The sequence below is a fragment of the Saxophila tyrrhenica genome (assembly GCF_035928015.1).
Source record: "Saxophila tyrrhenica strain CCFEE 5935 chromosome Unknown scaffold_26, whole genome shotgun sequence".
NCBI lineage: Eukaryota > Fungi > Ascomycota > Dothideomycetes > Mycosphaerellales > Extremaceae > Saxophila > Saxophila tyrrhenica.
The window spans coordinates 170,641-198,263 of record NW_027041758.1 but is presented as its reverse complement, the minus strand read 5'-3'; the positions used below and the strand labels follow the sequence as shown (position 1 = coordinate 198,263).

Here is a 27,623-nt window from a genome sequence, read left to right as displayed (position 1 = left end):
AGATGTTGTGTGTTGCTCTGTGGCGTTCACTTCGTCCGCACAGACCTCTGCCCGAGGGGAAGCAGCACTGGGGACTCCATCTCTTCCTCTCCTCACAACAGCGACAAAACAGGTACCTCATCTACATCAGCGCTGCGCTCGGCAACGGTGCGCCATCTTGCGTATCGACGATATATCGACATGTCTCACGTCCGGCCTCAGCGACGCATCACGTCGGGAACCCGAGTATGTGTCGGGCCCGAGGGCAGGATGAGCCCGGGAACAAACAGATAAAAGCATCCCCTTGAGTTGCCATAAGCTCCAGTGGCCGCTACTATCACATTTAAGCTGGACTGGCTTTGAGAGCATCACCTCGTCTCTACGGAAGCAAGATGTCCAACCTCAACGTTCTGGTGGTGGGAGCATCGATCGCGGGCCCAGCAACGGCTTACTGGCTTGTATGTACTGCCCAATACCTTCTATGGCTTCCAAAGACCGGAGAAATCTTAACTTCAAGCTCTTCGTATGATTGAAGGCTAGAGTCAAGACATCATGCTGACACGTGCTTTTCTGTAGGCAAAAGCCGGAGCAGATGTCACCATCATCGAACGCTTCCCGGAACTGCGGACCAATGGCCAAGGCATCGACATTCGCACCGCTGGAGTCACGGTAATGCGAAAGATGCCCGGCATGGAGCCTGCGGTGCGAGCGAAGACGACGCAGATGGAAGGCATGAGCTTTGTTCGAGAAGATGGTCGACCGTACGGCGTAATCAAGCCTACTGGCAACCCGGACCAGCAAAGTCTCATATCCGAGTACGAGGTCTTCCGCGGTGATCTGGCGCAAATCCTGTATGATCTCACAAAGGAGAATGAGAACATTCGCTACGTCTTCGGAGAACAGGTCACCTCGATGAAGCACAGCGAGAAGGAAGATGGACCCATTACGGTTGAGTTTACGAATATCCTACCCACTTCCGAATACGATCTCGTGGTGGCCTGCGATGGTGCAACGTCCCGCACACGCGCAATGGGCCTTGGATGCGGCGCGCGAGACTACGTCCTGCCGACAAACTTCTGGGCGGTCTACTTCTCGGTCCCAGACATGCTGAAAGGCAGCACCGTAGCAGTAGGCCACAGCGCTGTTGGCGGCCGCTCCGTTTGTCTTGGCCCTGACCCAGCAGGCGTGACCCGCGCGACGCTATTCAGGATCTATCCAAGCAGTGAGAAGGATGCTACACTGCCCTTTCGCGAAGCTACAAAACGAGGAGACGATGCGTTGAAAGACTACGTCGCACAGCAATTCCGCGGTATCGGCTGGAAGGCGGAAGAGATCCTTGACTACATGATGGAAGCGGATGACTGGTACGCCAGCGAGGTCGTGCAGGTGAAATGCCCAAACGTTTACAACGGACGCTTCGCCATGGTCGGAGATGCAGGCTACGCAACAGGTCCCACGGGCGGAGGCACATCTGTCGCGCTTGCGGGAGCCTACCTACTGGCGGGCGAACTTTGCAAGCACAAAGGCAACATCAAGGCTGGCTTGGAAGGCTACGAGACGCAGATCAGACCCATCATCACGGAGTTGCAGAAGATCCCGCCATTCGTGGGCGCTTTTATGGCGCCACAGACGGCTTGGGGTCTTTGGTTACGGAACCATCTCTTCGCCTTCATCACCTGGAGCGGGGTAGTGGACGTTATGCAGAAGTTCTTCGCAGGTTCCTTTGCTCATACCGATCAGTATAAGATGCCGGAGTACGAGTGGGTGAGATGAAACAAGTGGGCAATGGGTGTTCTCTTCTCAGAAGATGGTCCAGAAGCGATCATGAAGATCTCCAAGACGACACTCCTGCAACATCGCCTCGCGGAAACAAGACCAAGTGGAATCAACAACGGCCGCCTATCGCAACTGAGGCTACGTGTCAAGCGTGGGTCTTGCACGGAAAGATCAGTGGCATCTATAGCAGTCTGCGCTGTCCTCTAGTCAAACGGTGGTTGCGAGTTTGGTTATGCAGAGATGTGGACAGGTACATGTAGATAGTCGGTTCAATTGAATCACTGGACAATCTAACGACACGTTCCACTCGCAAAGCAGTCTTCTCACCTAATTGTACTCCCAAGCTCAGTATCTTGTTCGGGCGTCCTCTCGTACGGCATGTCGTTCATTGCGTCCCCTACCTTCACTGTATGCGAGATTCTTCCCGAATAGGAAGGAGCCAACGCCGCATCCAGGGCTCTGCGTTCTTGGTTTGACAAGTGACCGCTTATACACCACTGCTGCTTGATGGTGCCTCACGGTTGTGCAGCCTGAATGCATTGTTGGAACGAGCGTAGGCTGTGCCACCTTCTGCCGTCGCATCACTGAAGTCCATTGGCTCTGCGAGAATGGAAGATTGGTCGAGATGATGATGCTGGAGTGAGGTCATGACCTAGAAACGTCCACAAGTGAACATTTTCACATGCTCGCGGCTCTCCTGTCTTATTTCCTTCTACACTCTTTTCCGAACACATCCCCTTCCCGTCCCACTCGCCTCAACCAGACTCACTCAGCCCAGCATGACGGACCCAGCACCAACGGCATACCCGGCCTGGGTACCAGAGGACACTCCCAACCAGCAAGGCAGCGCTGGCCTCGACTCCAAACTCGAACCGGGCGCCAACTGGACACAAGTCGAGCACTGGACTCCCGATGGCAAGCCCTACCTCAAGGAGTACGAGGGTCGGGGTCTGCTCGAAGACAAGAAGGTGTTGATCACGGGAGGCGATTCGGGTATTGGCCGGAGTGTAGCAATCTTGATGGCAAGAGAAGGAGCAGATGTCACGTTTGTCTATCTGCCAGAAGAGGAGGAGGATGCTAAGTACACCATGAAGGAGATTGAGAAGGCAGGGCGGAAGAGCCTGAAGTTTGCCATGAACATTCGGGAGGAGGAGAACTGCCGGAAGATTGTTGACGAACACGTGAAGACGTTCGGCAGGATAGACGTACTAGTCAACAACAGTGAGTGTGGCAGTTCAGCGGATCGATCGATATGCTGACGACGGAACACAGGCGCCATGCAAGAGGTTTGCACCGACATGAAAGACATCGACCTCGCCGTGGTCGAAAAGACCTTCCGCACCAACATCCTTTCCATCTTCGCAATGACCAAATTCGCACTCCCACACATGCACCGCGGCAGCAGTATTGTCAACTCCTGCTCCGTCGCTGGCTACATGGGCAACCCCGAGCTCGTCGATTACTCTGCCACCAAGGCCGGGATCGCAACCATGACCCGCTCCCTCGCACAGCAGCAAGCACCCAACGGCATCCGAGTCAACGCAGTCGCACCAGGCATCATCTGGACGCCACTGCAGCCGGCGACGAAGGGCAATCCCCCTAGCAAGATCAAGGGCTTGGGCACTCAGACTGCACCTGTCGGACGCCCCGGTATGCCTGTGGAGTGTGCGACAGCGTATGTGTTCCTCGCGTCACCCCTGGGATCGTACTTCACGGGCGAGGTGCTGCATGGCACTGGTGGTCTGGAAATGCAGGGATGAGCAATGACGGCACAGCAGCCATAAACATGGAGCGGAAATTTCGACGAGCCATGACCAGGACTACGGCCGGGAGGACGTTGGTCCTGCATGCCAGTAAGTACTGCTGGTGGTCCTTTCTGGTCGGCCTGCTGCTGCGATTATGCTGAGCATTTGAGACCATGCCGTAGCGTCGGTCAATACAACATAGACAGCAACGTCGTCGAGAGATGGAAAGTTCCTTGTCATCCACGACCCTTACGAATATTTTCTGCTCTCAAAAATCTCACGGATTTTTGTACCTTCGCAACACCACCCCGCAGCGAGCTCTTGAGCTGTCTTGCTTCAACGAACGTATTTGCCATTCCTCCACCTCGGCAGGGACATCTTCTCCATCCAACAGACATGAACATAACAGACAGTGTCGAGGATCGGTAATGTTCCGAGGCAAGTGCATCTCAATATAGTTGGGTTGCGCAAATTCTTCTCATTTCGTTCTCTCGTCTTTCAATGATTCAAAGATTCATTAGAAAGACCTTCGATAATTCACCAGACAAAACAGCAGATATTAAGATCGCCATCATGAGAGCGGCAAGATACTACGGAGCCCGCGACCTACGAATCGAGACAGTTCCTGATCCTCCAGCGCCCGGTCCTGAAGAGGTACGTTCAACGCGGTTGGCGGCATCAGTTGTACGGCCACAACCATGCTTACGACCCCTCCCAGATAACCATAGACGTTGCTTGGGGAGGAATTTGTGGCACCGACCTCCACGAATGGACCAATGGACCCATGACCGTCAACACGCCCGAGAAACCACATGGCATCACGGGCGACCACGCCCCTGTATCCTTCGGCCATGAGTTCACTGGCAGAGTCTCTGCCCTCCCCGCTGGCTACACCGACAGCCGCTTCAAGCTCGGAATGCCAATCATGGTCGACCCGCGCATCATCTGCCGCAAATGCGCCGCCTGTACCAGCGGAATGGACAACATCTGTCCTAAGTGGGGGTACATAGGCCTCAATGGCGGCGGCGGCGGTGGTGCAGGGTTCAGTGAGAAGGTGAACGTGGAGATGCGGATGTGTCATGTTCTGCCAGACGATGGGAATGTCGATTTGGATAGTGTTGTGCTGTGCCAGCCGCTGACTGTTGGAAGACATGCTTTGGGTTCGAGTGGGCTGAAAGACTATACGGGCCTGAACGTCTTGGTGCTGGGAGGCGGGCCGGTTGGTTTGGCCGTGATGCTGAACCTACGAGCGAAGGGCGTTGGCGTGGGCTTGAGCGGGAGGGTGTTCGTCTCCGAGCCGACGAAGCAACGCAGCGAGATGATCCGACGGCTCGGCCTCTCGAACGACATTCTGAACCCTATGGAGGTCAGCGTCGCGGAGCAATGCAGAGCGAGAACAAACGAGGTTGGTGTAGACGTCGTCTTCGACTCCGCCGGCGCCGAACCAGCCATGCTGTCCGGTATGGAAAGCCTGCGTCTACGAGGCACCTACGTCAACATCGCCGGCTGGAAGCGTCCATTCAACATCCCGATGCACCTGGCCATGTTCCGCGAAATCATCATCAGGTTCTCGTTGGGCAACAACGACAACGATTATCGGGAGGTGGTTGAAGACTTTGTCGCGGGCAAGTTCAAGGGCGCGGAGGCGTTGATTACGAGGAGGTTGCCGGTGACTGAGCTGGCGGAGAAAGGGTTGGAGGAGTTGGTGAGGAATAAGGATGAGCATGTTAAGATCGTTGCTACGTGGAGGAAGGAGTTGCTGGACCGGGCGTTGCTATGAGTTTGTGCGTAGGTGGCAGTACCAATAAGATTGGTCAAGGCCGGTCGACGGGTCATCCCACGTGTGTCCTCAGCCTTGCTCATGCTTCTGGAACAATACCAGATTTCTGGAGGCCGGAAGATTGTAGTGTGGATTGTGTCTTCGGCTCGGCGAAGTAGCATGGAATCCTCCAATGCCTCCATGGGGTGGGCCTGGGCCGCCTGGCGATGCAAATTTTCCGATCGTTTCGACATCGAGGAAAGCAGTGACGAAGTCTCACATCCTTCTCGGGTAGGTCCAAGTCTGAGTCCTCCAACCGCTTGCCGCCAGCCATCTCGGTGCATCCTCATCAACTCCTCCCCACAAAGACCCCGGATCTCGTGCCGTCTCCATGCGCCAAGTCTTACCAATCCCGCATCATAGACTTCAATCCTTCACCAATCAATGCCTCCAAGTGCCAAGCGCCTCGGGGGTGCTTCCTTGTCTGGCACGTGTATCGTGACCATTTCTCTGCAAACAAAAGTGACGAGCTAAGGAATGTTGCAGTTCCGAGATCCCGTCGCCTGCGAAGGGTTGTCCATGGGACTTTCCTCAAGCCAATGACAGTATGGCCGTACCTGCACCACGTCTGCAATGCTGGGTGGTGAGGTCAGAAGTGCAGCGTCATATAAAGCATTCCTGAGCCGCACTCAAGCTCTTCAGATCCATACCGTTGCTGGAAGAAACTTTCTCATACCTTCTCATTCAAACAAGTCAACAAGCCTCACAAGCCTTCCAAGATGCATTTGGCCATTCTTCTTCCAGTGCTTGCTGCGGCGGCTGTGCATGGCCAAGGGAAAGGGCTCGGCTGCCCGCCGCCAGCACCCATCCTGCTGAGCACGACCAAGAGTGGTGTGCTGCCGGTGCTGCCGACGCCGTTCTCCGGTGTTGAGACCCTCGAGGGCGCGATCATGGAGAAGGGCCCTCCAAACCCTGAGTGCGTCCATGCGTTTTGCTGGAGAGGAAGAGAAGCTGACCCAATGCAGCTACACACCCGTCAATGGACCTGCGCCAACTCAGAGCAACCCGGCGGGAGCCACGTACCGGGCTGACCTGCCTTCCACGAACTGTAAGCATGGCCCTCGACCTTCAACTCGCATGGGCCTTGATTAACATGCACACAGTCGACGACTGCACCGGCTCGACCGTCACTGGCTCCATCACCGTCTCCTCGTCCTCGGACGGCAACGGCGCAGCCATCAGCGTAAACTTTGAAGGCCTTCCGGATGTCGCGACGTATGGTCCGTTTGTGTACCACATCCACGACCTTCCAGTCCCAGCAGACGGGGACTGCACGGCCACGCTCGGCCACCTCGACCCACAGAACGGCGGCGAATACTACCCCTGCATCCCGAGCACGCCGGAGAACTGCCAAGTCGGTGACCTCGCCGGCAAGTATGGCTCGATCAGCACCAGCTCCTTCTCGCTCGACGTCACCGATCCATTCCTGTCCACTGCAGCCGGCAATCCAGCGTCCGTGGCTGGTCGCTCGATCGTGATTCACTCTTCGAACACGACTCGCTTGACTTGCGCCAACTTCCAGATGGTGTCTGGTGGAAGCAACATGACGATGCCGAATGCCACAGTGCCTGCGTCTCCGTCTGCATCATCGGTGGTGCCGGCGACTGGTGTCGGTGCTGTGGCGGGCTACAGCTTCGCTGCGGTCGTGGCTGGTGTTGCTGCTTTCTTCTTGTAGGGAAAGGACGAGGAGAAGAGCAAAGATGTGCACGAGAAATGAGCAATTCGGACAAGTAGTGCCGTGATACGAAATCAAATACTACCAATATGAAATTGAAAACAAAAGTCGTGATCGTCACATACCTACTGTTGCATCTGCAACCACATTCTCAAGCTGTGATGATACCTCAGTTGTCAAACATCATCGGTTGACGCCTCGCGTGCACCTGCGGCCCAGGAGGAGAAAGAGCTCTGGCACATGTTCGTACTTGCATGGCCAAGCTCCGCAACCTGCACCCCATCAAGCGAAGGACAGCGAAAGCGGCCTGCCGAGCATATCGCGAAGTCTTCCCCCTAGACCCAAATGGAATCGAAGAGGCGACCTCACTGTCGGGGGCGTGCGTTTCCTGTCGGCAAGAAGATCCACCGAACGACTCGTTCCAACCTGGCAGGCCGCTTGCACCGTCTCTCTTTTGCTCTCACGTCCTTCCAAGCCGTAGCGTCTTCCCAGACAGTTCAAGTTCGGGGATGATGTAGTGACGGAGCTGGCCTGGGCAAGGATGGTCGGGACCGGACCTCACTCCGGGAAAGGTCGGACGACATCTCCATCCCGCCACCGCAGTCCTTGACCTCTTCCATCTATAAAGTAGACATCGGAGACCGGATGCTCCCAAGGGCTCGGAAACCCGAAGCGTTCCCACCTCGAGTACTCCCACCTCTCTTGAGCCCTCTGCCGGCCGAGCAGAATCGGTCTCTAGCAAGAGGTAGCAAAGCTCTCAAGCTGGGATCGACGATGATGGACGTGTCCTCCTCGGCCTTTCCTCGCGTTGACACCAAGGGGAGCCGGTCGGTCTTCCATGAAAAGCTGGAGAATCGCTTGCGACACGGGAGATCGCCATGCTGCCAGCACCAGCACCGCGTGCTTGTCGCAGAGCCGCAAGAAAGTCAGCAGAATCGACAACCTCTCCACAAAACGTCGACCACAGCTTTGTCTTTTCACAAGGATGCACGTCGTTTGCTGCAGATCCCGCCGTGCTCGCTCCCTGGCGCCCGCGAACCCACTTCTATCCAATATTCACTCTCCGATGCCAAACCGACAGTCTCAGCAGGCCGGATGGCGATTTCGCAATAGGGACAATGTCGGCGTGGTCACGCATATGTGATGCCGCGGCAGAGTTCAGCGATCTGCCAGACAGACGGATCTGCTGACATGTAGTCTCCAAGCCGCTGCCGATGGGGACCTCTCGTTGGTGTCCAGAGGAAGAGAGGGCACGTCGGCTCTGCAGTCGCTCGTGAGTCTTTGGTGATGAACGTGAGGCATCGAGAACGTAGTCCAACAGCTGCGGCTCTTCTGGAACCATACCATTGCTGACGACATTAGCCGGGAGCTCGAAGGAACGGTAGTCCAAGTCCCTCCTCGAAGCTCGACGGTGACCAACTCCCAGAACACCGTTGAGCCAGACAACCAGAGCTCAAGATGACGCCTGATGACAGACATTCGCTGGCAGGTGGATGTGATGATGAGGATGGGGGACATCAAGTGCATCACTGCTGCGGCCAAGCTAGAGACAGATCGCCGATCCTGGAGTCCCGCTCCGATGGTGCTGGAAATGACGACCCTCTATCTTGCTACGGATGACTGACCGCGGGCAGTATGGGACTCGACATGCACATCGCTGGAAAGCAGAGCAGAGGTGCATTGGAAGTTGAATCTGGCGTTGCTTCCTCCATCGACCGTCCTGGACACGGCGATGCCGAACCTAAACTTTGCACCACCCGGCTATACCGTACTAAAGCATGTAAGGCTGTCACACCCCAAAGTAGCCATTGGCACCACGCGAGCTGTCGATACATGGATGAAGGAGGGCGGATCCGACCAGTCGCCGGAGCCATTCTGAACGGCTATATGAGGCTCTGTGACCGCCAGGGGTCCATGTTCTCAAAACTCTTTTAAATTCGTCTCTGGCAGAACGCTCGTTGACAACAGATCTCAGCAGTCGTCGACTGGACCGGACAAGAATCGTCCTGCTGCTGGCGAGTTCCACTGCCGAGAGAGCGGCCGCCAAAGATCCGCACAGCCTGTCGTACATTGGCGTCCTCATCGCCGGCCGCGACATGTCTATCTACGAGGGCGCGACCGAGTCCAGAACAACCACGACCAACTCCGCGGACGAGACGACCCAAAGACTACAAGGGCACCTCGACATTCCCACAGCAGTAGCTCGGCTCCTCTATCAAGCCGGCTACTCCCATCCGCAGTCCCTCGGTTCTGCTTCGCCCAACGAAGTTGCGCTGAAGCTCTCAGCCTTGTCGAGCATGAGTGCCATCAGCGCACAGGAGCTGCTGCCCATGATCAGGCGGATAGTCCTCCTCGGGAGCCTGGAGGACCCGCTGTATGCGTCTGCTACGGCGGAGCGTTTCCAGGATATGAGCAAGGAAGAGCTCGAGAGGAAGGGCGTATGGGAGGAGGGGTTCGATGATCTAACTGGAGCTGAGATCTGGCGGAGGATGGAGCAGCTGGGTGGCTGAAGGGTGTGGTCAGCGCTGGAACTGCGACTCCTTCGGCTCCTCGATCGGGCCAAAGTGATGAAGGTCACATACGCTTTGTCCATGTGGTGACAGGAAGGATTTAAGCCTTTGGAGCACTGATGAAGCCATGATAGATGCATCTAGCGAGCCTCATTACTTTCTATCCGCTCTTCCACATCTTGGTCGACGTACAATACCTCGCCATCCTGCCTATCATTGGTCTCTGGCGCAGCGTGGGATCGGCCTCACTCGCGCTAAATGGCAGCATATTGGCCGGCATCATGGCTCGTTCGCTCCATTCAACGGCGCTTGCAAGATCTGCTGCCTTGAGCATGCTGGGGCTCGAGACTTTTGCCAACGACGGACACCGTGCGAGCCCTCCAGACCCCTAGATGCCACCTTGAGATTTTATCGCATTGCCCTGGCGTAGCCTCCTGTTATCCTGCCTCGCCCAAAGTTTCCGACAGTACACACTAGCTCAAGGATCGTCTGTGGTCAAAATCTCATTAACACCCTGCTTCGAGAAGCCCAAAATATACGCAATATCCAGCAGTGTGCTCGTATTGAGCCTCACAGGCGCCGCCTCCTGCACCTTCGGCTTCGCATTAAACGCGATCCCCAAACCCGCCGCACCCATCATGAGCAAGTCATTGCTTCCATCTCCCACCGCAATCGTCCGTTCGATTGGGATGTCGTTTTGAATGGCGAGCTGCAAAAGTAGTTCCTTCTTCAACGCCGCACCAACGACGAGCGTGCCGGACAGAACCTCGCCGCTCAGAGTGCCAGTAGCCTCGTCGACGGCTAATTGATTTGCGAAAGCGTAGTCCAGGCCAAGCGTATCCTTGACCCAGTCAGCAAGCGGTTTGAAACCTCCGCTAAGCACCGCGGTCTTCCAGCCTCGTTGCCTAAGAAACTGCACCAGCTCTCGTGCTCCGGGCGTGAATGTGATAACTTCCGCTTTCAGCTTGTCCCAGATGTCAGTGGAGACGCCTTTGAGCTCCGCGACTCGTGCTCGTAAGGAGGCTTCAAAGTCCAGTTCGCCACGCATAGCTGCTTCGGTCACTGCGGCGACTTTGTCGTACCGGCCTACGGAGCGTGCAAGCTCGTCGATGACTTCTTGTTGGATGAGCGTGCTGTCCATGTCGAAGACGGCCAGACCGGGCTGCTGGTGGAGGCGGTATAGTTCGAGTGGTTGGATGATGACTTCGACGCCGTCTGCGGTCTCGATAGCATGGATATCGGATCGTGTTCGCTTTTGGTGGCACCCAAGCAGTGTCAGACTCGCCTCTGCCGTTGAAATTGTAGCCTCAAATGAACAGAAAAAGCTTCCTTGGTCCTCTGAGTCGGAAGAAGTGTTTAGCATCAGATCAGGATGTTCGGAAGCACAACCAAGGGCTTGCAGCACACGCGCTGTTGTCTCTTGCCATTGCTGCGAAGTTTTGGTCCCTTTCGAGAAGAGCTGGACTACGGCGTTGGCAGTCATCATTTGTGTAGTATCGCGAACAAAAAGACCGCGCGCTGTGAAAAAGGCAAGACGGAGATGGAGTTATCGCTGATAGGTAAATGCTCACACGAAGTACGGAGTAGAGAAGTTTTGGAGGTCATAAGCTCGTCGTGAGCTAGACTGCTTTTAGAACATGCTTAAAGCAACATTCACTTCATTTTGTCTGCTTTGCCACAAACGGCAGGTGTGATGAGCGGACAGTATATTCTATACACATTATTCGTACACCAATCGGCTCACTTCTCAATCCTGCCCTTCCAGTCCGCAACATGGTCCCCAATCACCCTCGATGCCGCATCCACCGTGAAGTTCCTCCCAATCGCCTCCACGAAGTCACCCTCCGGATCCATCAAATAGAAGTAGATACTGTGATCCACCAAATAGTCCTGTCCCGGCTTCACATCCGGCGGCGTAGAAAAGTACACCCTGTACGCCCGACACACATCCTTGACCTCCTGCCACGTCCCCGTCATACCCAGAATATCCTTATGGAAATCCGCCAAATACCGCCTCATAACCTCTGGCGTATCCCTCGCGGGGTCACAGCTGATGAAGACCGGCTTCAACACATCCCCGTACTTCTCCCGCACATTATCGATCATGCCGGCCATCTTGTCCAGCTCCTCGGGGCAGATGTCCGGGCAGTGGGTGAAGCCGAAGTAGACGAGCGAGTATTTGCCCTTCAGATCCTTCTCGGTGAACTCGCGGCCGTGCATGTCGGTGAGGTGGAAGGGGCCGCCGACGAGGGGTCTACCGACGCCCTTGTTGGCTTCGGCAACGCGGGCGCGGGCCATGCGGGCTTTTTCGTAGCGGAAGTAGATGGTCAGGCCGGCGCCGGCGAGGAGGAAGAGGGCGCCTGCTTGCCATGAGAAGGGCTGGAGTGGTCTGTTAGCTAGATCGAGCGGAACGCCAGCGTAATGCTTACTCCCAACTTGTATCGGGTCTTCGCCTCTTCGACGGTCTTGTAGGCGCGAGAGGGGTGCGTGGAGGAGAAGGGCCGGGCATTGCTCTTCGCAAACCGGGGCGAAGGCTGAGTAGTACGCGATGATTGCACTGCTGTCGACGCATTGAGCGGTCTTGACCGGATCTCAGACTTCGGGTTCTGTGTCGAGATGGAGAACAAGTTGCGGCGGGTTTGAAGGCGGAGGCATTGGCGACAGATGTCTGATTCTGCTATGCGCATTGAAGGCTTGAACATCGACGCCATGATGGATGTGACTGACAAGAAGAAGAGGATGAGACGAATGTTGCTTCGATGATCTAACGCTCTCCAGATCGCAAGTGCAATTGTGGCTGAACTCGGGTGGCGCATTTTGGCCGACTTCAGTCCATCCCATCCCACCCCATCCTCTGCTCTCACCACTTTCCCTTCTGTTATATGCTATGCTGAAGCACGTGCCAGCTCCGCTGTCTCAATCGCACGGCACCCCTGGAGTAGTATGGAAAGGTCAATGACAGCCATTGCCGCACCACGTCCCGTCGGCCAACCTCGAGGTAACACCTACCACTCCTAAGGACTTGGGCCTCTCTCACGAAGCCGCGCACAACGCCAGACTCAAGAACATCTCGCCTCATAGCGCCCGTGATCGTGGTAGAGACAGGCGTCCTCAAGCCGAGGCTTGCCCACCCGTTCACCCTTCCTCGTCTTCTCGATGAGCCTTCGAAGCGCGGAGCCCTCGAAACCTTCCGGCATCATGTCCTTCCCATCGTCCAGCTCCGCAACTGTAGTGCTTGCTGTGTACTCATCCACGGCCCATCGCCGGAGCTCCGATGTTTCGTCCGTCTCCTCGAAGATAAACACCATGGAAGACGCACAAAGACACAGCTCTCCCGCACAAGCCCTGGAGATCAAGACATCGATGACCGCGTTCTTGCAGGCTTTGTCGCCGAGCATGTTCGTCAACAGCCAAAGCCTAATCAGTTTGACGCAGGCAAGTTGATCCCTGGTCTCCTTTTCGCCGGCCCCGTCAATTGTAGGTTGCAGAAGGGTGCGGATGCAGCGTGAGCGGTCTTCGTCCGATGAGTAAAGCCACTCCAGGTAATTTCTGAAGGTCGTGGGAAGATGTTTCTCGATCTTGATGTCCGCTGCTGCCGGAACACTGCTGTGGTAGGAGAAGTGTTTGAGGTTCGGGGCGTAGTGGTACAGAAGGTCTTCGTGCACAGCGAACGTTTGTCTCTGGAAGGCCTGGTATACCACTATCTTCAGGGCCTTGGAGTAGGTGCTTCTAGGAGGGTCGGTCAGACGTGATGTATCATATTCGACCAGGTGTACATACTTAAACTTCTTCGCCTCCTTATCCAATGCCTCGTCCGCCTTCCGCTTGACCGCGGTCGCCCTCGTGGTCGCCATATTATGGGACGGTTTCGCGGACCAAGCTGCAACTCTTGCGGTGCGATGAGTGTCCGAATCTGAGAAGTCACGGCGTGATAGGGACACCTTCTGCGGCTGCACCTACTCAAATGAAGTCTGACAACGCGTGTGAGAAGGTGATAATGAGGCGAGGTGAGGATGAGGTGTGACTTATGGACCTCGAAGTGAACCTTGGGAGGCTTTATGCTAGTTGGCGCGGAGGGGATTTAGTGAAGGAATGAGAGGAAGTCGAGCATCAGGATGGAGGAAACTGGTAGCATACTAGTAGCATACTGGCAGTTGGGACTGTTCACGAGCTTCACTGATCGCCACCTTCCATCCACTTGGCCAGCATGCAAGACACCTCGGGCTTCAGTGATGTGACTTCCGATCCGCAGTCGAGGCATCTACTCCTCTTCCTCCTCAGCATCGTCACCACCCTCCTCCTTGGCCTCCGCAGCCTTGGCCTTCTTCCTCCTGACACGGCCGGTACGCCCGCCTCCGAACGGCGACGTGAGCGCGAAGTCGATGTGCTTCTGCGAGTCGAGACGGACGATGAAGGATGGGACATTGACGATCTGCTTGCCAACGCTGGAAGGGGAAGCCAAGTTAGCTTATTGACTGCAAGTGTACAGTAGAATGTCGAATGCTCACCGGATGTGGCGCTGGCGAATGAGCACACGAGCGTGGTGGATGGACTTGGCGAGGCCGAGCTTGTAGACGCAAGTCTGCAGACGACGCTCCAAGAAGTCCTCGGTCTTCAGGGCCAGCACGTAATCAAGCTTCATGCGGGACTCGTCAAGCACACCGACACGGACCAGACGGCGAATGAGGGCATTGCCTTCGAACAAACGCTTTGGGTCCTTCTCTTCGAGGGTGAGGAGCTGACTGTAGTATCGTTAGCACATTCATTGCAAGTGACAAGCCTTGGACGAAAAACGTACCGAGCGGCACGACGGATCTTGGACAGCTGGAGCTGCACACGCCACACCTCGCGCTTGTTGCGGAGCCCATACTCGCCGACGATCTTCAACTCGGAGTCGCTGTGATGCTTGTTAGGAATACCATAGACTTAAGCGGAGACGAGCTCGCGCTCAGTGGCCTTTTTCAGGTGACGTACAGACGGGCGGATTCGAAGGGACGCCGTGGGACCTTGTAGGTCTTCGAGTAACTGCGGCTGTGGAAGTTGTCAGCATGTGCGTTCTGAGGAAGAGGTTTGGGCAGCAGAGTTGGTGGAGCGGAGATGAGCGAGATGCAAGAGCGGCGCGGATGTCTTCAGGTCGAGGTCGTTGAGAGCGGTGTTATCACTAGTGGTCTTCATGGTCTCACGGCCATGTCGATGCGGCCAGGCGTAATGCTCTGCCTCTCAAATGGTGGATGCCCGTCTTCTTCAATGCTCGTGGTCGCGCAAATGGCCGTTGATGTCTCTCTGCCAGACCGCTCAATCCCGCTCGCGCTCCTGCAACACTCGCTCATTCACCTGCTCCTATGCTCTTGTCGGTGGATGGAGTGTGGACTTACGGCGCCATGGTGGTGTCTTGTGGGTGTTGTTCGCAGGTTGCTGTTCATCAGAAGCTTTGGGGAGGAGTCGGAAATTCATAGTGTACAGCGCCAAGCCCGACAATGCACAGACCACCCACAGGACTTTCCGATTTCAAGATCCAGAAGGCCGACCACACAATCGACGGCAGCAACAACAACGTAAGTTCAATCGCGCACCACACCAAACCACTAGTACTGACAGGACTGTCGCAGAAATCGAGACCACAACGTATGCGCCCACCTCTCGAATCGCCAACCAACGTCCACTGACATCCTCCAGCCATTAGTCCTTCACAATGGGTCACTCCGCAGGTCTCAGAGCCGGCACTCGCTATGGTCAGTCCATCAATACCCATTCCACACCGAGGCGCGGACCCAGAACAGTTTGGGAGGAGTCTTGAGAGGCAGCAGCGGCTAATTCACAGAACAGCCTTCTCGCGCAGCTTCAAGAAGAGGGGCATGATCCCGCTCTCGACCTACCTCAAGCAGTACAGAGTCGGAGACGTCGTCGATGTGGTCGCAAACGGTGCTGTTCAGAAGGGCATGGTACGTCAAGACATCCGCCCCCGTTACAAGAACTCCCGCTGCAGTATGAGCCGAGGTGCTCTCTCCTTCGAATACATCTAACAATCTCTCCAGCCCTTCAAAGTCTACCACGGCAAGACCGGCGTCGTCTACAACGTCACCAAGAGCGCAGTCGGCGTCATCCTTTACAAGCAAGTCGGCAACCGATACATCGAGAAGCGCGTCAACGTCCGCGTCGAGCACGTCCGCCACTCCCAGTCCCGCGAGTCGTTCTTGAAGAGGGTTAAGTCAAACGCAGCAAAGAGGCGCGAGGCCAAGGAGAACGGCACGCAGGTCAGCTTGAAGAGGTTGCCCGCGCAGCCACGGGAGGCGAGGACGGTGAGCGCGAAGGAGAACAAGCCGGAGAGCATCGCGCCGGTGGCGTACGAGACCTACATCTAGAGGGATGGATGTGAGTTCCGGGCGTACGATGGAATGGAGGGTTTCTTGCGGCTGGAGATGTTGCGGTATGATACTGCACCGGCCGGCTTGAGGTCCTTACTTCGTAGCGTGCAAGCGAAGCAACTTCAAAAAGTCACACGAGCTCTTCTGCCTTCTCGCCGTATCAGTACTGCTGCTCGCAAGTCCTACTTGTGATATGCAACGACAGATACTCACTTGACAATAAATCACATGACTCGCCAAGAGTAACGGCCATCCCTGCATCGCGCAACATGAGCCTCTCGTCCGTCTGTACTCCTCCCTCCATCTGCAATGTACGAATGTCCACCTTGATCGAGACATTGTAAAATCTCACTGAGGATGTCTCCGTCATCTTCCACCGCTCCACGGACGGAAACACCGCAGAGGACGAAGACTCACTCGCGACACCCCTCTACAACTACAACTCGTTTGCCCGATTCTAGGCATCCCGATTCCAGCCCACAACAATCATCTTATCCAGACCACAGGACCATTACCACCGCCGTTCGGTCGCCTGCTCATTATACCGTCTTCATCCGCCTCCCCTTCCAACGGGGCGACTTCCAGGACCCGCCCCTAGTAGACTGGAATGCTACCAAAGACAAGGCACTCTGGAAGCTCATCTCCGGCGGCTCTGGAACCAAAGATATCAACTGGGAAGATCTCAGCCATCGCTTCAATGTATCCATCTCGTTCCTGCTGCAGCAGGCTGCTTGGCTGTCAGAACGACATTTCGAGCGGATGAGGAAGCAGGTGCAACGGATTGGTGCCAGCGCAAACCCGGTTCCAAGTCCGGTACCAACTAGAAGCGAAGAGGTAGCAGGTCAAAGCTCGTCGAGGCCGGGAAGTGCGGAGGCTACGGTGGGGAGTAGAAGTGGTGGGGTCACGATGGAGAGGAAGGGTAGCAGAGGTAAGCATTTCCTCTGCCTCCTGTGCAGGGCCTCCGGCTGACTGTTGTGCAGAATCGCAAAAGCGCTCATCGCTGCTTTCGAGAAAGTCAACACCACTGCAGATTGCAGAGGAGTCGAAGGTACCGCCGTCGCCGCGAACACAACGTCCTGGTGTCTCAAGGACGCCTTCAACATCGACTGTCACGCAGAGCCGTGCTTTCGCTTCTGGCTCGCGGAGGCCATCTCAGACATACTCCAGAAGCAATCTAACTTCGAAACGACCTACGACTGCTGAAGAAGACGACTCCGCCCTAGGCCACGATGGCACCTCGGAATCAGAATCTGAAGACGAACCCTCTCGCAGACCCCCATGGCACCGCTCTCCGCTGAGCAAGACACCGCCCATGGGCACACTGAGCTCTGATGGCGACGTAGAAGATGACGATGACGATGATTCAGGCGGATTCCTGCCTTTTGCTGCCAGACCGGACGATGAAGACGACCCAACAGCTACCCTCACCACTCCTCCGAGCCAACAGCCTACCTCAAACAGACCTGCCGCCTCGAGCACCTCCAGACCACAACCACCAGACTCCTCGGCCTCCTCAAACACATCCTCTCAACCCTCCAACCCCGGTCCTCCCCGCACAGCCCAAACCACCCTTTCCTCCCCCGACACCCTCTCGCCTCAACAGCGCGCCCAATTATCTCGCCTCTCCCCTCGCTACAGGAACGCTGTCTCGGGCAGTGAAGGCTCACCAAGCATGGGCAGTAGTTTCAGCGACCTGGATGATCTCAGCGTGACGCAATCGGCGCTGGAGGAGGCGTTGATGAGTCGGGTGCAGCATGGTGGGAGCATTGGGATGGGGTTGGGGAGTTTGGTGCGGAGGGGTAGAGGGAATGGGGGGCGGAATGGCAATGGGTAGTTTGGCGGGAAGTGGGAGATTGGGGAGAGGATGGGGTCGGGTGGGGAAGCTGGGATGTTGGATTTGATGCTCATGAACGACTGTTAAAGATTGAATACTTGATCTGTAATATCATATCATTAGTATTATCTTGCATCACGGTAAAAAGGCGACCGTGATAAGCCAACTTTCTCTCGTCATTCACCTTCCCCACCACCACCATCACTCATCATCCTCGATCGTTCACCAAGGTCTTCACGTTATTAGCTATTGACCAACCCAACAACAACAATGCCTACACTCCACGGCGGCTGCACCTGCGGCGCCCTCCGCTATAAATTAACCCTCAACTCCGTCGACGATGCCCGCACAACACTGTCCCTTTGCCCTTCCCCCAATATCATTCCATTACTAACCCACTCCCAGCTGCCACTGCTGGTCCTGCAAGCGCGCCCTAGGCGGTGCCTTCGGCCTCACAGCCAAAACGCCTATCGAGATGTTCACTCTTGAGAAGGGCAAGCCGAAGTTGTTCGTGCAGGACAACGGGGTGCATCGGGAGTTTTGTGAGGAGTGTGGGGCGTTCATTTGCGAGTGTATGTTCATCTTCTCTTCATGATATGGAGAGGGCAGTGCTGATGTTATGGGTAGATGGGGAGGGAAATGTTGATAAGTTCAGGTGCGTGCTTGGGTGATGATGCGGCGGTGGAGGTGTGATTGAACTGATGGATCAACAGGTACATCATGACGGGCACGCTGGACGATGGGCCGGATGCGCTGCCGCCGAAGGGGGAGTTCTTCACTAGGGACCGCAATGAGTGGATGCCGAAGATTCCTAGTAAGTCTTCTTGGGTGTGAGTGGGTGACAAGAGGGCTGACATGGGATGCTAGATACGTTCCAGAAGAAGGAAATCAAGGAGTAGCACTACAGCTGGAAATGTCAACATGACCTAGCGGAGCAGTAGCGTCGGGCAAGCTCGAAACTTGTCAAAAACATGTAGAAGAGCCAAGAACTGCAAGGCTCTTGCTAAATTCGTTCACAACTTTTCTCCCTCCTCACCCGAGCAGGAATTTGCACATACTTGACCGGCATTCCAGGAGTGATGAAGCATCATCTACCCAAGCTACAGCCAGTCCTCGTCGGTAGGCAATCCCTTCCTTCCACTTCAGCCAAAGCAACCGGAGCTCCAGCCGTTCTTCCCCTTGGCTGGAGAAAGCAAGCAACAGGAATGAATCTGTCATTGAGGCCATCCGAGGCGTTTCGGAAGTTGCAGCAGCTCCCATCTGAACGTCTCCACGGCGCTCCTTATTGTTAGCGGTGCCCTCCCAGACGTATATGGGCTCCCCGGGCTCAAGGGGCACAAGTGGCACGAAGGGCTCGAAAGGCTTAGACAAAAGGCGTCGGTTATCCATCCCATCGAGAGGATCATCCATGTCTGCACGGCCAAGCCAACACCGCCCAGTAGAGATCTCGTATTCACAGATGTCGAAGAGATCGCTTCCAAGACGCTGCTTCGGAACACCGGGTTGGCGGAGCCTGACCGAATTGAAGCTGAGCAAGACGCCTTGCACTTCCAGCAACCCTTCTGATCTGTTTGAGGGTCATACTGTCAAGTCTTCGACCTCGCTCGATCGGTGCTTCTCATTGAAGTTCAAGACATGATCCACCATCGTCTGTGTGATTGAATGAGCAGGATACCACACCGCTGAACCTGCCATGATCGGCTTGTCGTTGTATAGCAAGGCCGCCGCCATGTCACGGACGAATAAAGGCGGGTGAGAATCCGGGAGCTCGTAAGTATCCCAACCCATTCGACCATGTAATTGCCAGCCCGCCCAACTCCAGCTCGGTAAGCCTGTGTTGTTCCGTACTGCCCATTTCGGGCTTTTTAACCCCTGAGGCTGCCGTATGGGCTGCCAGAATGATTCCCAGGTGTATGCCCTCGAGCAGTATCAGCCCAAAGACAATCGAAAGTCTCCCTTCTGAAGCCCGAAGCAAAACCCGTCCGAGAAGCACGTGTGACGGAATTGCTCGAGCACTCCCGCCACGGATCGCAGACGATCACTCTGTTTCGTCAGCTCACGATCGACGGAATGGTTCAGCATCTCGAAGAATATTTTATGCGCGTTCTAGGTGGCAGGGACATTGTGCGACGCAGCGAATGGGTTGTAGAAGGATGTGGCCGGGCCGATATCGTACGGTTGCTGCCGAAGGTCAGGTATGTCCGCTGACTCGATGGACTGCATCTCGTTGCAAAGGAAGCGTACCCCGAAACTGGTCCAGATTAGGCACCGCTGCGAGAATACTGCTTCTTGATATGTCCAACCTCGGTTGAACCAGGGCGACCGAAACAGCTAGCTCTCCAGATCAGGGCCCGTTGACATGAGGTGATTCGTACCGAAGGAAACTTCGTTCCGACGGCGACGGGGACGCGGAAATGAGACGCCCTCCAGACCACTGTCGGCATGCTCGCCGTTCAGATTGATAATCGTGGCATACTGTCCACTGTATATTGAATTCATGATTTGAATCTGGGACGACAGGTGCTCGTCATCGTCTTGATCGATACAGATCATGTCAGTCCATAGGTATCTTAGGCCAAGCTCCCTGACCACCACCATGGCGTCGTCAATCGTTCGTGTGGTACGTTTTGGCAAGCTACCACGTTGGAAGCGTGGCGGCCGATGGCCACCCCAGACGTAGCTGAGGGCCACGTACTTACAATCGCTGTTGTGTGGATATTCGACAAGCCTTCACTCGATCACATCAATCAGAAGGATCCTTGCTAGTTCCTTGCTGTAAGGGGGTAAGCAAACGCTGTGGCCGCGCACACAGACATCAAGAAGCTTCTTCACGGCTTTGTAGTTGACGTTCGGACTGTGCATCCAGCGTGAACTTGCTGCACTTCTACCCCGGCAATGGTTATGCCGGTTGTGTCGAGGGACAAATATCTCATCTCGCAAACCGTATGTATTGCTTGGTACATCGTGCTTCCGCTTTGGACGCTGCCTCTGACGGTCCGGAGAGACGACCCTCGCACGGTTGGCCCCATTTAGGAACAGGTCGAGGGTCAACCGGCGGTTGTCGGTAGAGGTAACCTCCAGCTCAAAAACGTTGTCTAGAAGAATGTTGCAAGCGTCGCAGTCACTATCCTTGGGAAATTGGGAGTCAAGCATGACACGCTGGACGATGAGGTCGACGTAGGTATCTTTGAGATCGTACAGTGGTGGCCGAATTTCGAGGAAAGAAGGCCTCACCTCCTCGAGGAAGTTCGGGATCCCCAATGTCGTGCATCTCGGGCAAAACCATTCGTGCTTCGTTGGAGTATCTTCGCGGCTGTTTGAGTGGTCTAGATTGTCCATTTCATCGACAAAGCATGTTAGGCGGCACTCATGGAGGCCGTGTTAAGAAGTCAAAGAACGTATCGAAGCTCCGGCCGGAAGTAGTATGTCGCAGTAGTCATTGCAGTCCGCGTCCAGGATGATGCTTTTGTTCAGACCTTTCAGCTGACACTGGGTTCGACCCTCGGGTGAAGCCATCAGCTTGGTGTCGTTGCAGAAGTGCTTGGACATGTCGGAATTTGAGGTTGTAACAAGCGCGAGGCTGGCGCAAGGCTGTAGAAGTACATGCACAAGTACCTCAGCAAAAAGCCACCGCCACTACCAAACCCAGGCAATATATCAGACTCTTAGATGTCAAACCGGATATGCCAGACCCGGCAGCCCACAGGTCAACACAGCTCACATACCTTATCAACACAGCTCACATACCTTATCTACACATCTAGACTACTCGACCGCCCCATCACCCCTCAGCAATCCTCCAAGCCCGCAACGGCAAACCCTGCAACGCCAACGCCCTGGGCTTAATAAAACCCCAAAACGTCACGATGCCAAAAACCACACACAGCACATTGACAATGTAATACCCATCCCGCTCAATCATGCATGTGCCGCCGCCAGCCTTGCATCGATCGCGCTCAGCTCCAAGGACGCAGCTGAAAGGTTGCGTGATCAGGTCGCCCTTTAGCGAAGAAGGGTTCTTGATGACAGCCGGGTCGGTGGGCGGGAGGCAGGTGGCGCGGGTGAAGAAGTCGACGAAGCGGAGGATGAAGAAGCGGGGGAAGGTGCCGCCGAGGTTGGAGACACTGGGAGGGTACTGTATTAGCAATGGAGGGAAGGTGGGGGGAATGGGGAGGAGCTTACGTAGCGAGCAAGGTCATGTAGGTGCCGCCGATGGCTGGGTCGGCGATTTTGGCGTGGAAGGCGGAGATGGCGACGAACATGACGGTCGACATGAAGGTGCTGAAGACGTGCTCGACGATGACGACTAGGAGGTAGGGTCTGCAACCAAGTCAGCAATGCGAAGGCAAGTCCGAGGGTGTGTTGCACTTACGTCGTTGTCCCTGTCGCCGGGAAAGCCATCACCACCGCCTGAGCGAACATCGCAGCAATAAGCCGCCCGACGAACGCCCAACACCATACCACCACAGGCTTGTACTGCTCACTCCACTTCCCAGCATAATACCCAAGCGAGATCTCAAATGGAAAGTCGATCAGTACGGTCAGCGCCAGATCCTCCTGTGAGAAGCCCTTATCTAGAAGCTTGAGGTTGGTGACAGCATCATTGGCCTGAAAGCCAATCTTTGCGATTAGATGGATAACGATGAAGATCTGGATGTTCTTCAGGTTGAGGATGCCGCCCATAGTCTTGTAGACTTCCCAGATGCCGTCCCGCTCCTTAGTTCGTTCCTCTTTCTTCAGAACAGCCAGGCCGAGAGTTACGGCCAGGTACGCCCAGCCCCAGAAAGTCAAGTAGGAGTTCAGAGTCAGCAGACCAACGTCGGATTGTGCGTCCGCTGCTCGGAAGTACTTGTTGGCAAAGTCCTTGGACGAGAAGGCCAGGAAAACGGTATAGGACAGAAACTGGCCAGCGGTCAAGCCGACTGTTTGTGCGGTGCTGGCGTAGGACAGATTCGAGGGTGATAGTAAGGTCAGAGCCCAGCCTAGATATAGCAGTCAGCAAAGAGTCCGAACAAGTAGCCGGAGTGCAGCTCACCATCCACAGCAATGTCCTGCGTCGCGCACATGAACACCAGCGCAAACCACCACCCCGTAAACCCCCACACCCCCGCTCCATTGTTCTCACCCGCCTTCGCCATCATGGTCTCCGCCCTCGCACCCAACCACAACATCCCAATCCCACTCAACATCTGTATCGGTAAGATCCAGCTCTTTCTCCTCCCCACCCTCGTACTCCACACCGCATCCACGATCGGACTCCAAAGCAACTTCAAACTGTACGGATAACTCGCCAACGAGTACACCCCAATCTGCCCATAACTCAAATGCTCCTTCAGCAGAAACGGCACCGAGCCTCCCGCCAACCCCATCGGTATGCCCTGCAAAAAGTACAGCAACACCAACAGCAAGAAATTCCTCCGATCCTGCTCCGGCAGCTCGAAGAACCCTTTGCTCTCCCTTCCTTCCATCCCGTCATGGCTCTTCATCGGACTAAGCGGGGACGGAGCATGGTCGAGACTAAAGCTACTCCTCCCCATCAACCGTGCCGTTGCTCTCGACGAGTCGCCATCGGTGTCGATGGCCAGGCCATGCTTTCCCGTGCGCTCGCGGAAAGACCCGTTCATCGCACCTCCGCTCTCCGGCGCGTGGCCGTTGGAGCCGGGCGAGACGGCGGTGGCCTCGCTGCTGGGACGGGAGCGTAGGGTTCGCGGGTTGGGGGAGCGGGATTTCGACTTCTTGTGTTTCGGCGGCATCTGCGATAGTCCTGCTTGTTGTAGCAAGCCGCCTTGTTCGCTGTCGTCTTGGTCTGAGGAGGAAGTGTTGTAGTCGTCTTCGAAAGTGGTGTCGAGGCGTTGTAGTTCAATATCCTGCTCTTCTCGTCTTTCGCCCCGCAGTCGTGCTTCTTCCCCTTTGGCTTCGTGGAGCGGGAGGACGTTGGCGAGGGAGGATCCTGCTAGACTTGGCGCGACACTGACACTCGATCGTCGAGGCGGATAATCACCCATTCATGTACATGAGAAGAGATTGTGGTATGGGATGACGTCCTTCGAGGGGGAGATTTTTGGAAAGGTGTCTTTCGACTAGCGTGATGCAGCTGATCCTTCGATATGCAGGTACAGCGCCGGAGAATTGCCACAACTCCCCTGCTGCTCCAACACTGTTTACTATCACAATATGCAATCTTTCGATCTGTTGGGAGTGCAATGATCTCGAACGGCCTCAACAAGGTCGACCAGCGAGATGGGCCACTTTCACATGCTGCTACCGAAATGAGTTAGCGTCACGCACGGACCCGATACATTGCCGACCTCCTGTATCGAATCTTGTAGCACCAACACTCACCAACGACCATGAACTTCCGAAGAACTTGAATGCCGACAGATGCCACATATCTGATGAATTGATATGTCCTGCTCCTGACGACATCAGAGGCAACCGGCACCCTTCACAAGACTAAGGTGCCCTGACCGCCACAAGCCGACGTAGTGACCTCAAGGCGATAGTATTGGCCAGCGTGACTCTTCACAAATGGCGACTTCGATGCAAAAGCCAGAGGCCGCTCATGCCAGCAGCCAGGGGAGCAAACTAACGCCGCGCGACTTGACGACAGCTACGCGGAAGAGCCTCCAGCAGACACCTACTCACAGCTCCAGTCTCCTCTGCTCCGCCTGCCGGCCGAGCTGCGCTTGAAGATCTATGCCTTCGCCATTAACGACGATAGTCGCCTTGTTGTCTGAAATCCAACCCACTGCACGCCACGAGATGCTTTCAGCCCGGCATTACCAACCCCCATTCCCTCAACTCAGCCAGTGCCACAAGCTTGCATCGGAAGTCCCATGCCTGGAAGTTTGATGCGCTCGGCACGGGACTTCCAGCGCTCGACGGATCCAGCACGTTCCGAAGAGTGGGTGGAGTACTTGAAGCGATTCCAACCACCCCTGGCACATTCGCGGACCCGCCTGATGCAATCTTGCCATCGAATATACGACGAGCTGCACAAAGATGCTATCCTGCTTTTCGCTAATATCCACCTCTGCTTCACAAGCCTTAAGAACGCCGAACAATACCTGTCTCGTCTCTTGCCACAACATCGACAACTTGCCACTAGCATCCGCATGGCCCCTTGCTGGGACCAGTCTGAGGTTAGACGAATCGTTGAACAGCGTGCAACATTCGATGAATTCGCAATTGCGTGCACCGCCGTGTGGACAGATCCCGGTACTGCAAGCGTTCCCGGATCCCCATTACCTACTCAATGCCCAAGTCGCATCGTCCTGGAATGGGAGGAAGACAAGGAAATCTCCGGGAAATCACGCATAATATTTCTACGCTACAGCCTACAGAGGAGGAATGATTCCACCTGCGCCGAAATTCATTTACGAGTTACTGGAAGCTGCGAACGAGCAGGTTGGAATACAGAGTACCTGCTGGCCCGATGGCTCGAGCGATACTGCATCTGCGAGTTCAATGGGAAGCGTGTGCAGTACGGTGAGTACTGCTCAAGTAAGATGGCAACCAATCGTGCAAGCTGAGAACATGCCTCCCAAATAGCAACCAACGAGTGACTTGAGGCCCGTTGAAGCCTCTCACTTCTTCCATCCTTTCACAGTTACTGTGTCCGAACGACAGTGAGCCGTTTTTAGTCCAGCCAGGAGGAAACGTGGACTCAGCTTACAGAACTTCGCGAATTGGCAGCCACTTCCATTCACATCTCTTGTTCCACAAGCTTGAAAAGTTTTCTCAACCCAGAACAGTCACAAGATGCATGTGACATCACACGACGGGGCTGAGTACTTCTCTACGGTTCAATCTCTGCTGCACCTTCAAGCCACAGTCTCCTCGCCATCACGATTGAGAGTACCCATCGGCATCTTTGGCATCAGTGGAGCCTTTCACCTTCGGAACGATGCGCAAGCTCAGACGCCGGCACTGCTTCCTTCGGCGACACCTACTCGAGAAGATCCGATCTTCACTTACGAGCGCTTCAGCTTCACCAGACTACTCGCAAGCGCAGTCACCGCTCTTCCGTCTGCCCGCCGAGCTCCGCCTCTAGATCTACTCACTTGTGGTCGCAACCGATGACGACCGTCCTCTGATATTGGATCCCGCAACAAGACGTCTACCGAACATCAAAAGCACAGCACCAGTCGACATCATCTCGAAAGTGTGGCAATTACCAAAGCGGAGCCTCCAGATTCACCCCGAAGCAGCCATTCCTCAGCCTGCCATCTCTTTGGTGAAAACATGCCACCGCATCCGCGACGATTTAGGCGACCCCGTCAATCTCTTCTTCGAGAGCACCGAGTTCAGCTTCACCACCCTCGACGTAGCCAAGCGATACCTCTCGAGCGTCCCGACAAAGTACCGTGAGCTCGTTCGAGGCGTCAAGTTCAAAGTGTCGCGCAGATACCTGCGGGTGAAAGACCACTACGGTATGAACAATGGCTGCAGGCACATTGGCTGGCATATCGATCCGAACATCAGGGTAAGCATTCACGATCCACACTGTTCTGTAAGGCATAGTTTAGCCCCACACAACCCCCGAGGTCCTGTTCCTACACTTGCTGATCGTCCTTCTTTGCAGCAAGAGCTCAACTTCGGAGACCTCGGACTCGCCCCTTGAATGAAACCATACCTTGGTCAGCCCGGCACCTTCCTGATCGAGTTCCCGCGCATAGACTACCTCATCTTCGACTTCTCTGCAATGCCACGAGCGGAAAAGCCCCCCTTCCACTGGCGGCTAGGCCTGATGCATGCCGTGGAGTCGCGCCAGCGCGAAGTCGACCTCAAGATGCGAGTCAGACACATGGACCGCCGTCTTAGACTGTGGGATATCCCTTCACCTTTCCGGCTGGGCGAGGATGTGGCAAATTATGTCCCAATCAAGGAGAACTGGGCTGAAGTCATGGCGATCTGAGTCCCAAGGCATAGCGACTCCTGGACGACGAGCGAAGAGTACAGCGACCTCCCAAGCGGGCGCTGATGAGGTATGATCTTGACAGCATTCTGGAGATGGAAGCAGTGGGTGGGATACAAGCAAGCTTGATACTGCCGTTCGACTATCACTGTGAACATTCATTCCTCAAACAGCAAAGCATATCTTTTGACCACCTCGCATCCATCGTCCAGGCCAAAGTCCCACGAAGTCCCCTTCGTTATACCACAATGTTCCCGCAAAAGAGTCCTCTGTCCAGCCAGCGTATGCGCGTCCGAGCTGCAACCCACGCCATGATGGTTACATTGTTCGCGCTTCGTTATCCCGTCCTGTAGTTCAGTCGTCACTCCCTCCGCCGCTGGGCGGCTTCGGCCCTCACTCTCGCCTCGATCCCGGCATATCGCTCTTGAACCAAGGCCGGGTGGTATTGGAACACATCACCTAATCGTTGTGTTAGTACATTCCATCTCATAGCAAAACAGCCAGGGCACCGACCTTTGACGAAGGACCGCAGAGCGGACTTGAACCCATTCGACGTCTTCGCTGACTTTGATGAATCCGAGCTGGAGGATTGGGCGTATGCTGGAGGTCCCTGCTGCCTTTCTGTCGCTTCGGAGTATGCCGGTGGGGTCTGGAAGGGAGCGTTCATCGGCGTCTCGAGTTCTGTTTGCTCCCAGCGTGGCGAAGACTTTGACGAAGACATAGTCGACGACATTATGGAGGGGCTGTGGTGTTCTGGACTGTTGGTTGATGGATTGGAGATGGCTTTTTGTTGTTTCGAATTGAGCGGTGGTTCTTGTCGAAATCAGGAGTGAGTTGTTCTGAGTGATAAAGCAGTGGTGAAGGGCATGAAATGCATCCTTATATGTGGTTTGCTCGTACAAGTAACGGTCACCGCTGGTCCGATACCTTGGTCCGAACTGCATCTGTCTTTAGTCGGAGCTGAGATCATCGGACCTCTCACCAGCCAGCCTCGCCAGTATCA

The 27,623-nt window shown here is 55.4% G+C and overlaps 14 protein-coding genes across 14 annotated transcripts; 8 read left to right on the top strand and 6 right to left on the bottom strand.

Annotated features, from left to right (window-relative positions):
- Positions 1 to 371: 371 nt before the first annotated feature.
- Positions 372 to 1,752, top strand: LTR77_010771 (uncharacterized protein; the record flags this gene model as incomplete). Its single annotated transcript, XM_064807988.1, has 2 exons — positions 372 to 437; positions 556 to 1,752. 2 exons carry the CDS (start codon positions 372 to 374, stop codon positions 1,750 to 1,752), a joined length of 1,263 nt encoding a protein of 420 aa, XP_064653892.1.
- Positions 1,753 to 2,534: 782 nt separating this feature from the next.
- On the top strand, positions 2,535 to 3,515 carry LTR77_010770 (uncharacterized protein; the record flags this gene model as incomplete). Its single annotated transcript, XM_064807987.1, has 2 exons — positions 2,535 to 2,976; positions 3,028 to 3,515. 2 exons carry the CDS (start codon positions 2,535 to 2,537, stop codon positions 3,513 to 3,515), a joined length of 930 nt encoding a protein of 309 aa, XP_064653891.1.
- A 558-nt stretch (positions 3,516 to 4,073) lies between these two features.
- On the top strand, positions 4,074 to 5,280 carry LTR77_010769 (uncharacterized protein; the record flags this gene model as incomplete). The annotated part of the gene is made up of 2 exons (XM_064807986.1): positions 4,074 to 4,154; positions 4,219 to 5,280. The coding sequence occupies 2 exons, from the start codon at positions 4,074 to 4,076 to the stop codon at positions 5,278 to 5,280; spliced, it is 1,143 nt and encodes a 380-aa protein (XP_064653890.1).
- A 758-nt stretch (positions 5,281 to 6,038) lies between these two features.
- Positions 6,039 to 6,994, top strand: SOD4_3 (Cell surface superoxide dismutase [Cu-Zn] 4; the record flags this gene model as incomplete). The annotated part of the gene is made up of 3 exons (XM_064807985.1): positions 6,039 to 6,235; positions 6,285 to 6,367; positions 6,423 to 6,994. The coding sequence occupies 3 exons, from the start codon at positions 6,039 to 6,041 to the stop codon at positions 6,992 to 6,994; spliced, it is 852 nt and encodes a 283-aa protein (XP_064653889.1).
- A 1,833-nt stretch (positions 6,995 to 8,827) lies between these two features.
- Positions 8,828 to 9,504, top strand: LTR77_010767 (uncharacterized protein; the record flags this gene model as incomplete). Its single annotated transcript, XM_064807984.1, has 2 exons — positions 8,828 to 8,904; positions 8,973 to 9,504. The coding sequence occupies 2 exons, from the start codon at positions 8,828 to 8,830 to the stop codon at positions 9,502 to 9,504; spliced, it is 609 nt and encodes a 202-aa protein (XP_064653888.1).
- Positions 9,505 to 9,982: 478 nt separating this feature from the next.
- SER2 (Phosphoserine phosphatase) lies at positions 9,983 to 10,987 on the bottom strand (the record flags this gene model as incomplete). Its single annotated transcript, XM_064807983.1, has 2 exons — positions 9,983 to 10,842; positions 10,912 to 10,987. The coding sequence occupies 2 exons, from the start codon at positions 10,985 to 10,987 to the stop codon at positions 9,983 to 9,985; spliced, it is 936 nt and encodes a 311-aa protein (XP_064653887.1).
- Positions 10,988 to 11,244: 257 nt separating this feature from the next.
- Positions 11,245 to 12,215, bottom strand: SCO1 (Cu-binding protein; the record flags this gene model as incomplete). Its single annotated transcript, XM_064807982.1, has 2 exons — positions 11,245 to 11,883; positions 11,934 to 12,215. 2 exons carry the CDS (start codon positions 12,213 to 12,215, stop codon positions 11,245 to 11,247), a joined length of 921 nt encoding a protein of 306 aa, XP_064653886.1.
- Positions 12,216 to 12,563: 348 nt separating this feature from the next.
- Positions 12,564 to 13,358, bottom strand: LTR77_010764 (uncharacterized protein; the record flags this gene model as incomplete). Its single annotated transcript, XM_064807981.1, has 2 exons — positions 12,564 to 13,233; positions 13,285 to 13,358. 2 exons carry the CDS (start codon positions 13,356 to 13,358, stop codon positions 12,564 to 12,566), a joined length of 744 nt encoding a protein of 247 aa, XP_064653885.1.
- A 407-nt stretch (positions 13,359 to 13,765) lies between these two features.
- Positions 13,766 to 14,887, bottom strand: RPS9B (ribosomal 40S subunit protein S9B; the record flags this gene model as incomplete). Its single annotated transcript, XM_064807980.1, has 5 exons — positions 13,766 to 13,949; positions 14,013 to 14,246; positions 14,303 to 14,401; positions 14,479 to 14,535; positions 14,880 to 14,887. The coding sequence occupies 5 exons, from the start codon at positions 14,885 to 14,887 to the stop codon at positions 13,766 to 13,768; spliced, it is 582 nt and encodes a 193-aa protein (XP_064653884.1).
- A 346-nt stretch (positions 14,888 to 15,233) lies between these two features.
- Positions 15,234 to 15,866, top strand: RPL21A (60S ribosomal protein L21A; the record flags this gene model as incomplete). Its single annotated transcript, XM_064807979.1, has 2 exons — positions 15,234 to 15,446; positions 15,540 to 15,866. 2 exons carry the CDS (start codon positions 15,234 to 15,236, stop codon positions 15,864 to 15,866), a joined length of 540 nt encoding a protein of 179 aa, XP_064653883.1.
- A 360-nt stretch (positions 15,867 to 16,226) lies between these two features.
- LTR77_010761 (uncharacterized protein) lies at positions 16,227 to 17,703 on the top strand (the record flags this gene model as incomplete). Its single annotated transcript, XM_064807978.1, has 2 exons — positions 16,227 to 16,797; positions 16,850 to 17,703. The coding sequence occupies 2 exons, from the start codon at positions 16,227 to 16,229 to the stop codon at positions 17,701 to 17,703; spliced, it is 1,425 nt and encodes a 474-aa protein (XP_064653882.1).
- A 3,781-nt stretch (positions 17,704 to 21,484) lies between these two features.
- On the bottom strand, positions 21,485 to 23,708 carry LTR77_010760 (uncharacterized protein; the record flags this gene model as incomplete). Its single annotated transcript, XM_064807977.1, has 4 exons — positions 21,485 to 21,827; positions 21,886 to 22,023; positions 22,076 to 22,685; positions 22,739 to 23,708. 4 exons carry the CDS (start codon positions 23,706 to 23,708, stop codon positions 21,485 to 21,487), a joined length of 2,061 nt encoding a protein of 686 aa, XP_064653881.1.
- A 1,756-nt stretch (positions 23,709 to 25,464) lies between these two features.
- Positions 25,465 to 26,620, top strand: LTR77_010759 (uncharacterized protein; the record flags this gene model as incomplete). The annotated part of the gene is made up of 3 exons (XM_064807976.1): positions 25,465 to 25,768; positions 25,845 to 26,188; positions 26,348 to 26,620. 3 exons carry the CDS (start codon positions 25,465 to 25,467, stop codon positions 26,618 to 26,620), a joined length of 921 nt encoding a protein of 306 aa, XP_064653880.1.
- Positions 26,621 to 26,981: 361 nt separating this feature from the next.
- On the bottom strand, positions 26,982 to 27,341 carry LTR77_010758 (uncharacterized protein; the record flags this gene model as incomplete). Its single annotated transcript, XM_064807975.1, has 2 exons — positions 26,982 to 27,079; positions 27,134 to 27,341. 2 exons carry the CDS (start codon positions 27,339 to 27,341, stop codon positions 26,982 to 26,984), a joined length of 306 nt encoding a protein of 101 aa, XP_064653879.1.
- Positions 27,342 to 27,623: the final 282 nt, after the last annotated feature.